The following is a 13,242-nucleotide window of genomic DNA, read 5'->3' on the forward strand; positions in this document are numbered from 1 at the left end:
ACCAAAGCACCGGTTCAGCAGCAGCTCACTGTACCAGGATGTGACCCTGCTGGTCTGGGACCCGGCGCCTTACTCTGCCAACCTCACCCAAGTCCCACCGCTGCTAACTTTGCTCAGGACATCATTGGGATAATAACTTTTATTTCATAACTTCTCAGTTACACCATGTTTACAATACAGTGGTTTTATGATCCAGCAGAGTCTGATCAATAATTATTAATCATCAACAGATTGGACAGAAGACATTATACTGGAGCACAGGTACCAGCACAGCAGTATAGATAGATTTGCCTCTTCTGGTACCTGTTCTTGGTGTAGGTACCTACAACATCCAAGTGAAGTTCTGACATCACCGTCGGCTCTAACTCATGATCTCATGTCTCTGCAGTGGTTCAAGACGCCCGACTTCGACTTGTTCTCGCCATATGTTGAGCGCCGCCGCATACGACCGGAGCAGCCGTTCTACATCCTTCACCCTCAGTTCATCTGGAGCCTTTGGGACCTAATCCGTGACAACACTGAGGAACCCATCCAGCCAAACCCCCCTCATCAGGCTTCATTGGTATGAGCCACAATACCACGCTCTAACACAGAGATCAGAGGGGTCAGGGCAGTCAGACACTCATGGAGTGTCTGAAAGTCACATTTCACCTGAAGATTGTGCCATCTCAACTGTGGGCGGAGCATGTGTTTGTCACCCCTGGAGTTTTGGGGATGTGGCTGTGTTTATATTTTTATCGCCTTAATCTCCTGCCACCCCACCTACAATTATAGGGGGCATGGCTTCACTCTCATGACACTACAATGCCCATATGAAGCTCCAGTCATCTTCAGTTGAATGTCAATGAGTCAGGTGAGTCAGCAGCTCTTTGTCCCAAATTTTATTCAGCGGCCAGCATCACGAATGGTCACAGCTGGATGGTGACAGTGATTGTTGTGAAAGTTAGATCAATGTTTGTGTTGTGGATCTGGGTTGTATGGGTTCAGGTGAAGAGACCAAAAAGCTTCATTATTATTTTTAGCGTTGTTGTTTTTGTTGTTCCTTTAACATACAATATAAAAGTTCATGAAACTGTTACCGGCCTGTGGCGCCCTGCTGGGCCTCCAAAGCGCCATTTGGCCCACATCATTATGAGCTTTGTTGGGGAGCTGTGATGTCGAAGACACATCAGCTACAGTTTCCCAGGGGGCAGGGTTCTCATGACATAAGACATGGTAGGGAAGGGGCAGTCTATAGGCCAGACTGCAGCGGCTCGGCTGGATTGGTCTTGTCAGATGCCATGCCGCTGGATTTCTCTGGGTCCACCGGACAGGCTCTGGGGACTGGCGGCTCGGTGACAACAGGGCTACTGTCACAGAGGCGGATGTGAAGCTGGACCACAGTGGTCTTTGAGGGCATGGATGAGTGTCCGTTCTCCACCAGGTAGCGCCCACAGCCCAACAGGATCCGGAAACAGCGGTAGAACTGAGGAGCAGAAAAAGAACACAGACCCTGAACCGAACTCAGATGTCCCTGTCCCTGCCTGTCTTTCTCTGTGGGGGGGGGGAGTAATTTCTCTGATGTGAGGTTTCCTCTCTGTCTCAGGTATCCTGCTGATGATGACGACTTTGTGTCGTGAGGTCAGCGTGTACGAGTTCATCCCTTCTCTACGTCACACCGACCTGTCTCACTACCACGAGTGTTACCATGACGCTGCCTGCACACTGGGGGCGTACCACCCACTGCTGTATGAGAAGCTCCTGATTCAGAGGGTCAACAGGGGCGAGAAAGACGAGCTGAAGATGAAGGGAAAGGTCAGGCTGAGGGGGTTAAGTTCAGTCCACTGTCAGACCTGATCCACACCTGAACCAGCTCAAATAGTTTCCAACAGGACGTGAAGACAAGTGTCCGTCATACCTTGCGCTGCCTTCAGGAGCCACAGGGAGATTTCACCTAATCACTAGTTTCCATGGTGATGTAGTTTCTAACCATGAGGGAGAATAAGATCTGTTCTGATCAAGAATAAATTTCAAAACCTCAGCTGATCCAGGACCCAACACATCTGGACTGAGTCTGCAGGAAGACCAGACTGAATTGGACCACATATGTACTTTAAAAACCTATTCTCTAAGAAAAAAATAAAATACTGTTTACAGTTTTATATTTTTATGCCAACAAGATCTGGGTCAGGTCTGTAAGCTGTGACAGAGACCTGAGACAGGCCCCGGGGCCCCTGGGGGCCCAGCACTGGTCTGCTGTTGACAGAGACCAAATATGAGTCAGGACCTGGTCTGAAAGGACCACATAACTCTGAGGCTTGTTGATTAACAGAGGATCAAAAATCAGTCATCAGTTTTTCATTCTATAGATGAGTTTATTTAACACCTTCATGTTGCCATGGTAGCAGTTCTGTTCAAAGACATCAGGGATAACTGAGCTCTGGATAAAATAAAACTACCAGTTAATAACTTGAGTGTCTGCTCTGTTAACTCCTCGGGCTAATGACTTTGCTTCACTGTTAATTGATTATACTTCTGAAAACTCTCCAACCAGAGACAGCGAGTTCAGCTGACCTTCATCGCCATCCTGGGAATATGTGAGAATGTCTGAGAATCGGACATCACCTGTTTGTTCATAAGGATGTATATGATGGGGTTGATGACGGTGCTGCTCTTGGCGAGGATTGACGGGATGACACTGGCAACAGGGCTGATGAGTCCTGGCTGGCCAAAGGTGGCCATCATCGCAACAACGCCGTATGGCATCCAGCAGAGCAGGTAACACACCACCGTGGTGATGACCATGAACAGAATGTGAAACTCTCTGTGTCGAGCTGCTGACCGCCTGATATGACCCACCTGACAGACAGAATACAAGGTGTATTTAGACTGAGTAGCTGAATTAAACTTTGGTTTGAAAGATGGAACTAAAGCTAATGCAGGCCAGCACTGTCCTGATCCTGATCCTGGTCTTGTTCCTGGTTCTAATCACATAACTCTGCAGGTCTTCTGACTCTGATCATATGATTGTGGACTTGCTGCCTCACTGACACTGAGTCGGGACTCATAACCTCATGTGGTTCTTGTGGGTCTGCAACCTGAATCCATGTGACATCACCTCAGATCTGACTGAAAAGAAATGCACATACACAGGAAATGTACCCTCTCTCTGATTGGCTGCTGTGGTGAGGTGACCCACCTGTTTGACGGCATAGAGCAGGCGTCCGTAGCAGTACACCATGACGAGGACGGGGAGGCCGAGACAGAAGATGAACAGACAGATGATGTAAGAGTGAGAGCGGGACGTCCTGTCTGTCCATGTCACTGAGCAGCTGGTCCCGGCGCCCTCTGGCCCATAGCTGCTCCAGCCCAGCAGGGGGGGGACCGTCCATCCCACCGAGTACAACCACGACCCGCCCACCGCCAGCAGGGGCCGCCGATAATCTGGGGCCCGCTTGTTGCACACCATTAAGGTACTGTAGCGGTCGTAGGACAGGACAGCCAGAGAGATCAGGGATACGATACCTGAAGACAAAACAGGGTGTCATCAAAACTTTATCTGGTTCTTGGAACTAATAGAAACCGTATTTGGACAAAGGGTGGGGCAGATCTCTGCCCTGTTTCCTGATTGGGTGGTCCAGTCTGTCATTCAAATTGTAGCCCCGCCACCTAACCGCTCCCCTCCTTCCTGGTCTGTTTCTATCGAGATTCATTTAAAAAATGAACATCATGTTACCGTTAACGAGAGACTGAGACCATAAACTCACCATGAAAACGTTTACTGAGGAGGGACATTTTCCCATAGACTTCAATAAAAGGGAGGAGGAGGGACATATTCCCATTGACTTCATAGACCTCAGCCTAGAGAGCCCCGGTCAGGGACTCACCGAAGCAGGAGTTGATGAAGCCGTACCACAGGCAGCCGTGTCGGCCGTATAGCCAGCGGCCCCGCAGGCTGGAAGCGAAGCTGAGAGTCGTCCCGCACAGACAGACCAGCATGTCGCTGACGCTGATGTTGAGGAGCAGCATGTTGACGGGGGTCCGCAGAGTCCTGAACCGGCAGAACAGAACCAGGACCAGCAGGTTGTTGAGGAGGCCGAGCACCATAATGCAACCCAGAAACACCGACACCACGCGGTGCCCGCCGCGGGAGAGCCGCTCCTGAGGCGGGTCTCCCCAGTCCTGCTCCGGGGAGGACAGAGACCCGCTCAGGTTAAACGTCACGTTGACGTCACTCACCTCCGAGAACATGGCGCGCGCTGTTCTTCTCTAACTGCTGGTGCGTAAAGGTGATTTTACGCACTGTGCGTAAAAGTGTGTGAGGAAGAACTTCCGACCTGCCACCTGTCTGGCGTCATATGACCCGTCCTGGACTCAGACTGCACCGACAGGAGGTGAGGCGGCACCCGGCGAAGGAGACCAGACCACTCGGCAGCATCTTCCCCCGGAGCTCAAGAGTCTGATCCTGGACCGGACCGATCCTCATCCGGAGCCGAACTTTCTGGTCCTCCGCGTGCAGACTGACTGGAGCTGCGCTCCGCCGCGCCGCGTTAAATACACTGCACACACACGCACACACACACACAAAACCAAGCACCCAAAGCCTGAGAGTGACACACATCTGTACAACACCTGCTTCCACAGCTTCAACGCACACACACACGGACTCCAGATCTGGTCTGTTTTTAATTTGTTATGTTATCTATATATTACAGTGGAAGATGTTAATGACGTTTAAGTTGTTTATTTTACGAATTCATTAGCTCAGTTCCGAATCCGTCCATCTTCATTCTGTTACACGTTTTGGTGTCAACTGTTTTTCACCCTTCTCTCTGAGTACGGTTCGGGTTGGTCCACCATGTATTTCCTGAGAAGACCTGAACCAGGTTTACCGGGGGTCATATGAGACACTCTTCATCTCTGCTCAGGGTCCTTCAAAGCGTGTGAGATGAAGCCACCAGTCTAAAGGCGCCATCTTTTCTTTTACCGGTCAGTGATTTTATCATTTTGTTGCTATATTACAATTTCCAGACTTTTTAAAGCACCCCTGAAAGCATGAATAAAAATCAAAATGTTTAAATTTTTTAATTGTGGCCACATTAGCTCCACAATCGACACATTTTGTACACAGCTGATTGGTGTGTGGTCAGCAGAGCTGGAATTGGTGCTCTTGCAGGTAGCCTATTTATTGGCACGGCAGCTGCTGCGTAGCATGATGGGATTTGTTGTGTGTTCCAGGAGGTTAGGGTAACCCTAACCCTAACCTGCACCCGGGCCATTCAACATTTCACAACTGAAAAGATCTTGCGGGCCTTCAGTTTGACACGTGCTTTAAAAGGTCAAAGTTTATCTTGCAGTTCAAGACCTTTTCATGCTATCATGTAGCCCCTTAGCGTGTGGACCGGAACAGGAGCCGCGGAGTCCAGCTTCTGCGAAGGTTAGAGGACACGTTACAGACCGGACACCCTTCAGACTGCCGACATGAGGCCACCACAAAAGGGACCTCTTAGTCGGTCTGTGTTTCCGGTCCCTCACTGGAGATTTATTTTGAAAGGACAACCTCAAGAAGTGGCATGAGGGTTCTGAAGTGGTCTTTATCTGAACCAGATCTGATCCACCTGTCGGTTTTCAGCCTCCGAGTCTTCCTGGTCTGGGGACAGATGGGGGTCACTTGGGTCCAGGTCTGAGGACTAACCCGCAGGCGGTGACAACTGTGTCTCCAGATGGAGCGCCACAGGACGGCGGCCATATTGAGCATCTTCTCTGCGTCAGTCGAGATGACGCTTCATTACCTCACAGATAATTGCGGGTCTTTGGACATCTGAGTTTTCATAGAAGATGGAAACAGAAGAGTGCTCAAAGGCAAACAAAATCGCCATGATGGTGCCATCATCATCAGAGGGCCTGCAGGTGTGTCATCACTTCCTGGAAAATCCCAGAGGAAGTGAGTTTCCTGAGACACAAGTGAGAACACACATTTTGAACATGCAAACACATAATCTGATTATTATTGATCATCTCTGATTAGAACCAGCTGTGGAGCAGCTGTTGTACAGATGTGTCACCATCTGTGTATGTCTGCATGCGACCCAGTTAGCTGCTGGGAGTAGATGCTGTCATTTACTTTCACACGAACTCCAATGGATTATTTTTATGTTCAGCCTCCAGAGCTCAGCAGGACAAACTCGCACTCACACACATATTGACATGCGCACACATACACACACACACACACACACACACACACTAAGTCCACATTGGATGTTAAAATAAAGCTCCGAAAACACACCGGGTTCTAGACTTTGTCCTGAGGCGGATTTGAGGATTGAGAATCTGGTCTGAAACAGGCCCAAAGAAAGGAGAAGCCACCTGCATGAAAGGACTAACTGACTCAGTCCTGAGGGGAGGTTTGGACTAGGGACGAGGGCTTGAGGACAGGATTATGTGGTCAGTTTGTGTGGAGCTGAGGACAGAGGACAGACAGACGGTGTCCTCTCCGTGCCGTTAGAACAGTGTTGAGTTTCATGTTGAATCTGTAACCTGAGACGTCCCTGATTGTCACGGAGGTTTCATTTCCTGTGACATCATCTGCTGAAAGTCGACCTTATGTTTCTCCTTCAGAGAAAATCAAACCAATGTTGGCTTCTTGTTTTTCTTCCTTCTGCCTGAAGACAAACTGACAGAAGCTCTGACAGCTGTGATCTCATCCAGATGTTTGTGAGGACATTACTGGCTCAAGACTTTTCAAGCGTTTGGAGCAGCAGTAGGACGTTTCACATGATGTTAAGACTCCGCCCCCACCATGAAATCAAGGCGGCATGTCACGTGAGGGTCGAGATTCACTTCCTGGCATTGGAGAACTGGTGGTGTTATTGTGATGATGGTGGCCCACATCTGACCCCTGAAGGCCCCCAACTAGTTCAGCTCTTCACGCTCGCTACATCCTCCATGTCCTTTAATTGGAGCATCTGCTTTCTGCAATGTTTGCACACATGGATGAACCCTACTATGTTTGATTCCCACCCTGGGGTATCTGGGTAAATGGGTAATGTTTATGAATGTCATCATCACTTTTATTCAACATCCAGATGGAGGTGGCTGCTGTCTGAGCTGTCCAAAGTCAAATCCATATCTGGACCTGAAATGGACCGGGCTTTGTATCAGATTGTAACTGACTGATTAGAGCAATAATCAATCAATCAAGTTTGATATCCATGGTTTTATTGACTTTGACAATAAATCATGGCTTATCACTAATGGTCACAGTTGGCGTTAGCTCCATATCTGTAGGAGTCCTGTGGCCCCATGGCTGCATTCTCATCATAGTGATGCTGTTGTCCCTGATTGGAGGAATGCCATTGGTCCTTCCAGTGGGACAACTCTGTCTCCAGCCTCTGAAACAAAAGGAAGCACCAACATTTATCTGTGACCTTTCAAAATAAAGGTGTTAACAGAATGAAGTTTTTCTTGCCTTTCTTGGTCTCCAGAATCCATCCAGACCAGGACTCTGGTCCTAAATCTGACTCACTGCCTTGTTGTATCCCATGTTCATGAACTGGAGTATCCACTACTGAACATCTGCCCTGCTACGGTCCCAGATGTTCCTCCTGGACCGCCGCAGTTTGTTGGCCTGATTGGGGCCCGCCAACAGCAGCTCTGTTTAGGACCTGGTCCGTCCACTCTCTGCCGAACACAGCAAGTCTCCGTGTGGACTTTCATAAAATGAGCTTAGTACAGCCTGTGACCTTCACAGTGAATGTGAGGTCACTGGCTCCCCCAGGCTTCTTCATCATCATCCTCATCAGCAGCAACAGCAGCTAAATACAGATGTTGTGTTGGAGTGCAGCTGAGGCGCTGTGTCACTCTCAGCAGGAAGTGTGAAAACCTGAGGGCAACTCTGAGCTCGACCTTCAGCTCTGAAGTTTAAACACTCAGTTCAAACAAACTGAATGCTGTGAGTCAAAATGTTTTACTTTCAAAGCTAAATATTTGACAAAAAGGGTCTGATCATATAACAATTGGATGAATGTGGTGGAAATTCAAAAGCTAAAATCAGTCTGTGTGTTGAATGTTTTGATTTCATCCTGATGAAACTTTACATTTTTCAGACTCAGTTAAGCTCAGAGAAAAAAGTGTTGCCTACAACCCAGCACTTGAGCAGCAGCAGCACAAACAATGTCTCCACCTTCATGTCCTGTCACATCTGGACCTTCAGCAGCTGCTCAGGAATGTTCTCAATGGGGGGGGTAGGGCCATCGGTTGGTCAGGTTACGGGTGAGGGGTGTTAAAGACCATAACTCCCACTACAGCAGTCTGAAGGAATTTAAATGGATTTACTCTGAAAGGATGAGCACTGTATTCCCAGACGAGAATCTGGCCATGCCTCCTCTGTCTCCACGGAAATAGGATTAGGTCAAACAGGGTTCACAATAAGTGACACCAGGATTTAAAAAAAATTAACTTTATTGACAGATGTGGACCAATCCTCCTCTCACCACAAACTGGACTGGGTTGGTTTTGTAGGATCTGACTCACAGATGGACCGGGCAATGCCCCCGTCAGCCTGTGTGTGGTCACCATCATCAACCTGACCTCAACAGGTCCACAATCTTGAGGACAAATGATGAGACTTTCAGACCTCAGTTTTCCCAGCAGTACCTGAATGCATCAGCTTTTGTCACTCAAAACTAATTTTAAAATTCTGACGTTTCTCATTTGCAGAGAAGAAAAAACATGTTAAAGAGGAAATTATTTCGCCTCTGTGCCTTCAACTGAAGGCTCAGTTCAAAGTGTCTCTGCATAAATAACATGGTGTCTGGGAGGCGGGGGGGTCAGGACTGGACCAGTTGTAGTCTGGATTCTGAAGACGACGGAGTTTGGACGATTTCTCCAGAGACATACAAGTCCTGAAACACAAAACACGTCATCACCGTTAACAGAACAACTCTCAAATCCACTTCCTGTTGTATCAGGACGGATCTGGGTCTCTTGGACTTTTAATCAGCTGTACAACCTCTGACCTTATCATAGATGACCTTAACGATGAGGGAACAGCTGGGACATGTCGCCACGTCCTCCCCGTTCTCCAGGTCCTCCTGCAACAACAGACCAGTTCAGAACCAAACCTGCTGACTGCTGAAAGGACCAGAACCAGCACGAACAAAACCTGGACCCACTCCCCTACAAACTTAATCTCTGGTTCTCCAGCAAACAGCATCTTCAGAAAGTTAAGATGGTGTATTGATACAAACCGGAAGAGTCAAATCCGTCAGAGAGACATTTTAGGACCTGATGGCTGCAGGAAAGCAGAACTTTACTGTCCGACCTGAGTTACTGTAAAGACCATGACGGTAACTAACTGCTGTTAGCAGTTAGCGGAAACGGACCTTCGTGATGGCGAATCTGTCCCCGCAGGGACAGGGGAAGGAAAACGTCTCCGTGTCCTCGTCATACTCAAAGTCTTCGATCTCGATTTCGTCGTGAAAAACCGACATTTTGTTGGAGACGTGAGTCCAAAAACTGCAGACTTAGACTGTCATTAGCGTGTGTTGAGGCGCGACGTGATGACGCGAGAGACCGTCGTCCCCACTATATGACGTTGTTTGTTTTTATTTTACAATACGATTTGTGCAGATTTAAAATAATGTGAGGGAAAAAACTTTTGCGAAAAGTAATTAAATACGGATTTTTTTTATGTTATTATTCCGGGTTTTATTATTATCATCGATCTGATCACAGGGACGTCAGTGCTGGTATCCTCTCCCCATCGTGTGGACAGAATCAGAAAGTACAGAATCACAAAAACTTTCATTATTTAAGTGGAAAAATTTTGGATTTTACAGCTTCCCAACTTTATCACTACAATCGGTTTGTGTCATTTGGCTGACCATCTTAATTGATTTCACTGCAAAAGCAGACAAAACTGTTAGATCCAGAAAACCTGTTTTGACCTAAAGCTGGAGGTTTGAATACTAACATGATGGTTTTCTTGATGATTCGTGATTGATTATCATAAATGTCATTGGACTAGTCCTGAATCTGATGAACTGATGTCCACTTTTCCATTTAATATTGCAGATCAGAAATGTGACGTCGACAGGAGTTTAATTTTCACGTGATCTTCGGACCGAGAGGTCCATCATCTCTCTAAAGTATGGATGTTGTGTCGGAGGTCGTCATGGAAACCACGTACAACATCTTCCGGTTTCCTCCGCCATCAGAAAGACGTGTTTGTGTTGGCTCTGCCTCGTGACACTGGAGGGCGGGCGGCAGCAAGGAAACGATGCTGTTAAGTTCAAAGCCTTTCAGACGCAGATGTGGGCATCAACAGCCCATTTCCTCTGGACCACATCCCGGATCAGGACCTCACAGGCCTCAATGATGCCGTTGTTTCCCTCCGCCCAATCACTTTCTATCCTCGGGGGGTGGGGGGGTCTATCTGAATAGACATTTCTCTCCACAGGATGTTCACTGGAAGGAGTCCTGGACCAGGATCCCCCCCACCCCACCCCCCCGCACGACAGGGAGGAAGGCAGGGAGATGAAGTGAGGACCGAACACAGGAGACCCGGGATCCTGAGATTCAGAGCATCGTTGTTATGGACTCGAGTCTTTGTGCTCTGGAGCTGCTGGGGGTCTTCTTCTCGGCGGGGGCTTGGATCTGCTCTCTGGCAACGACCCTGATGTCCACCTGGCTCACTCTGTCCACCGAGCTCCTCCCCACCGAGAGCTACGAGCTGGGGCTGTGGGGGACCTGCGTGGTCCAGGACCTGGGCGGTCTGGAGTGCCGGCCCTACGACAGCCTGCTGGGTCTGCCTCCCGACATCAAACTGGCCAGGATCCTGATGTGCGTCACTCTGGCAGCCGGACTGCTCGGACTGGTCCTGGCCGTCCCGGGGATCCACCTAGTCAACAGCTGCCCCGGCCGGTGGGACGACCTCCGGTTCAAGAGGGCCCTGAAGATGTCCGGGGGGTCTCTGAACCTGGTGGCCGGGATACTGGGGCTCATCCCTGTCTCGTACATCGCCCACCTGACGGTTGTCCGGTTCTTCGATGAGTCTGTCCCGGACGTGCTCCCCCGCTGGGAGTTCGGGGACGCGCTGTTCTGCGGCTGGACGGCCGGAGTCCTTCACCTGGCGGGGGGGACTCTGCTGCTCTCTTCCTGTCTGTGTCTGCAGAAGGACAACTCGGAGACCCCGGTCCCCAGGTCCTTGGGCGAGTCGGGCCACCCCGTCATCAGGACCAGATCCGAGTACGTCTGATACTTCACCCTAGGGCCGACCTGTTTGAACTGGACCAGATGTTTGTCCCCGGAGACCCACCTGGATCCGGACTGATTAAAGGAAAGAGTCCAAAACCGGAGGTCTTGGATGTGCGAAACCAACAGAACTGCTCCACCAGATCCAGAATCAGCGTCTATGAAACCTCACAGTTTTTTTTTTTTTTATGGATTTCTGAATCACAGTTCAATCATGAAAACCTGGAGACACTTTTTCTTACATCAGCTCAGAACTGGAACTAAATCTCTTCTTTCCAGTTTCTGAGCTGAAACTAACAGGAGCTTTTTATTCTCACCACCTTAAACGTTTTGTTCACTGAAATGTCAGAAACGTGACTTCATTAATCTGTCATGAAACATCCCAACTTTTCACTCTAAAACAAAAATAACAAACTGAAATTTCAACAGAGAAAACATTTTGTGATTCAGACCCTCATTGAGAAAGTAAGCATTTTGATGCAGGTTTGTTCAGGTGCTTTCTTAAATTTGCCTTCAGAAACATCTTTTATTCTCACAGACAAAAAACACCTATTTATGATTCTCATCCACCAAAACACCAAAGCCTGAATTTAATGAAATAGTATTTTTGATTTTAGAGATACTCTCTTAATACAACAGATTAGCGACCAAACTGGATTTATTTCACAGGTTTAATGTTAATTCCGTTGTTTAATCAATTTTGATGTTGTTTTGTTTCCTTGTTTTGTTCACTGTTCATGAAGCCAAAGACACTCAACATGCTGCTGTTCCCTCTTTTATTTGTCCTACTAAATGTCAGAACATAAAATTCCTCAGCATTGTGAACTGATGTGGCTTGAAGAAAGTGATTATTGTTGATAGTAAAATAATTATATCCGTTTGCAGCCAACGGACTGAATAAACAATGAAAAGTGTGCAGTCGAATGTGTGTTTTATCTGTTCAGAGAAGGCTGCTGATGAAAGTCACTTCCTGTTGGATCAGATCCAGATTATTCAGTTGATCCTGATTTTATCTGATTGTAAAAAAAAGCCACCCACCACTAAAAACTGGGCAGATGTTCATATGTGTGTTTTTAATTTGTACAGATTTAAATTTAGTCAAAAAGCAGCTTTGGTCAGCTGATCAGCTCCAATTGTATGTGATGTCATCCTGACGACGTCCAGAGACCCGTCAGGAAACGAGGAGAGATAAATCAGGCGTCACTTCCTGTTCTGTTTGTGATCTGTGTAAACCTCATACGGGAAGAACCAGCAGTTTCCACATCTGTCCTATCTGAACGCACTATGGGTGCTATGGCAACGGCACCATGCGTATCCATGGCGATGGCATCACGTAACAATGTAGCTTAGCATCGAGAAGTGTACCATGATGTAGCACAGGGTGTTTTTTTTAATGAACGCGTTTCTGTTGTCCTCTGTGTCGTAGGTGGAGCTGAAGAGACAGCATGTCTCTCCGAGGACGGACAGCCCGCAGCAGGTGGGAGTCCCCACAGTGAGCTGGAAACTCACACACAAACACACTCCCATTGGACTGAACATGAAAGAGTCGGCCCTCCGCCCGCCGCCTTTGCTTTAATTGCCCTTTTCCCGTCTGAGACAATAGAGCTGGGATTTAAAAACCTGGTTTGGGCAGCTGCATCATGTGATTCTGGCAGGAAGTAGAGCCTTCATTGTTTCTCTTCACGTATTCAAACAGGAAATGCTGCCATGCTCTGCCAACGCTGACAAACCTTCAGGTCTGGACGCACCAGGTCCGCCTGGTCTCCCAGCAGGGGGGAACTTCACGACGACGGTAAGTGGTGAGATGGTGTCATCCTGAGTCAGGGAGACCCGCTGATCCAGGTTTGGACCTAACTCCAACACGTTCACACACACACACACACACACACACAGACACAGACACAGACACACACACACACACACACACACACACACACACACACAGAGACAGACACAGAGACAGACACAGAGACAGACACAGACACACAACCGTCCACTGGGGGGGTC

General features: G+C 48.3%; 3 protein-coding genes across 3 annotated transcripts; 1 reads left to right on the forward strand and 2 right to left on the reverse strand.

Annotated features, from left to right (window-relative positions):
• Positions 1-1,231: 1,231 nt before the first annotated feature.
• On the reverse strand, positions 1,232-4,230 carry LOC115050794 (pinopsin-like). The gene is made up of 4 exons (XM_029513864.1): positions 3,867-4,230; positions 3,179-3,504; positions 2,605-2,838; positions 1,232-1,465 (listed from the first exon to the last, which is right to left on the reverse strand). The coding sequence occupies exons 1-4, from the start codon at positions 4,228-4,230 to the stop codon at positions 1,232-1,234; spliced, it is 1,158 nt and encodes a 385-aa protein (XP_029369724.1).
• Positions 4,231-7,233: 3,003 nt separating this feature from the next.
• On the reverse strand, positions 7,234-9,552 carry dph3 (diphthamide biosynthesis 3). The gene is made up of 3 exons (XM_029520274.1): positions 9,366-9,552; positions 9,000-9,074; positions 7,234-8,885 (listed from the first exon to the last, which is right to left on the reverse strand). Exons 1-3 carry the CDS (start codon positions 9,471-9,473, stop codon positions 8,811-8,813), a joined length of 258 nt encoding a protein of 85 aa, XP_029376134.1. The 5' UTR covers positions 9,474-9,552; the 3' UTR covers positions 7,234-8,810.
• A 966-nt stretch (positions 9,553-10,518) lies between these two features.
• On the forward strand, positions 10,519-12,114 carry LOC115055552 (putative claudin-24). Its single transcript, XM_029521455.1, has one exon. It carries the CDS (start codon positions 10,577-10,579, stop codon positions 11,237-11,239), a length of 663 nt encoding a protein of 220 aa, XP_029377315.1. The 5' UTR covers positions 10,519-10,576; the 3' UTR covers positions 11,240-12,114.
• Positions 12,115-13,242: the final 1,128 nt, after the last annotated feature.

Source organism: Echeneis naucrates, chromosome 2 (genome assembly GCF_900963305.1).
Source record: "Echeneis naucrates chromosome 2, fEcheNa1.1, whole genome shotgun sequence".
NCBI classification, from domain to species: domain Eukaryota; kingdom Metazoa; phylum Chordata; class Actinopteri; order Carangiformes; family Echeneidae; genus Echeneis; species Echeneis naucrates.

Bases quoted from the DNA above. Each gene is read 5' to 3' on its own strand.
- LOC115050794 (XM_029513864.1), bottom strand. From the start codon at position 4,230: ATGTTCTCGGAGGTGAGTGACGTCAACGTGACGTTTAACCTGAGCGGG. The intron at 3,505-3,866 runs GTGAGTCCCTGA...TTTTGTCTTCAG, and splicing joins CTTCATCAACTCCTGCTTCG to GTATCGTATCCCTGATCTCT. The intron at 2,839-3,178 runs GTGGGTCACCTC...TCTGTCTGTCAG, and splicing joins TGCTCTATGCCGTCAAACAG to GTGGGTCATATCAGGCGGTC.
- dph3 (XM_029520274.1), bottom strand. From the start codon at position 9,473: ATGTCGGTTTTTCACGACGAAATCGAGATCGAAGACTTTGAGTATGAC. The intron at 9,075-9,365 runs GTCCGTTTCCGC...CTGTTGTTGCAG, and splicing joins ACAGATTCGCCATCACGAAG to GAGGACCTGGAGAACGGGGA. The intron at 8,886-8,999 runs GTCAGAGGTTGT...TTTGTGTTTCAG, and splicing joins TTAAGGTCATCTATGATAAG to GACTTGTATGTCTCTGGAGA.
- LOC115055552 (XM_029521455.1), top strand. From the start codon at position 10,577: ATGGACTCGAGTCTTTGTGCTCTGGAGCTGCTGGGGGTCTTCTTCTCG.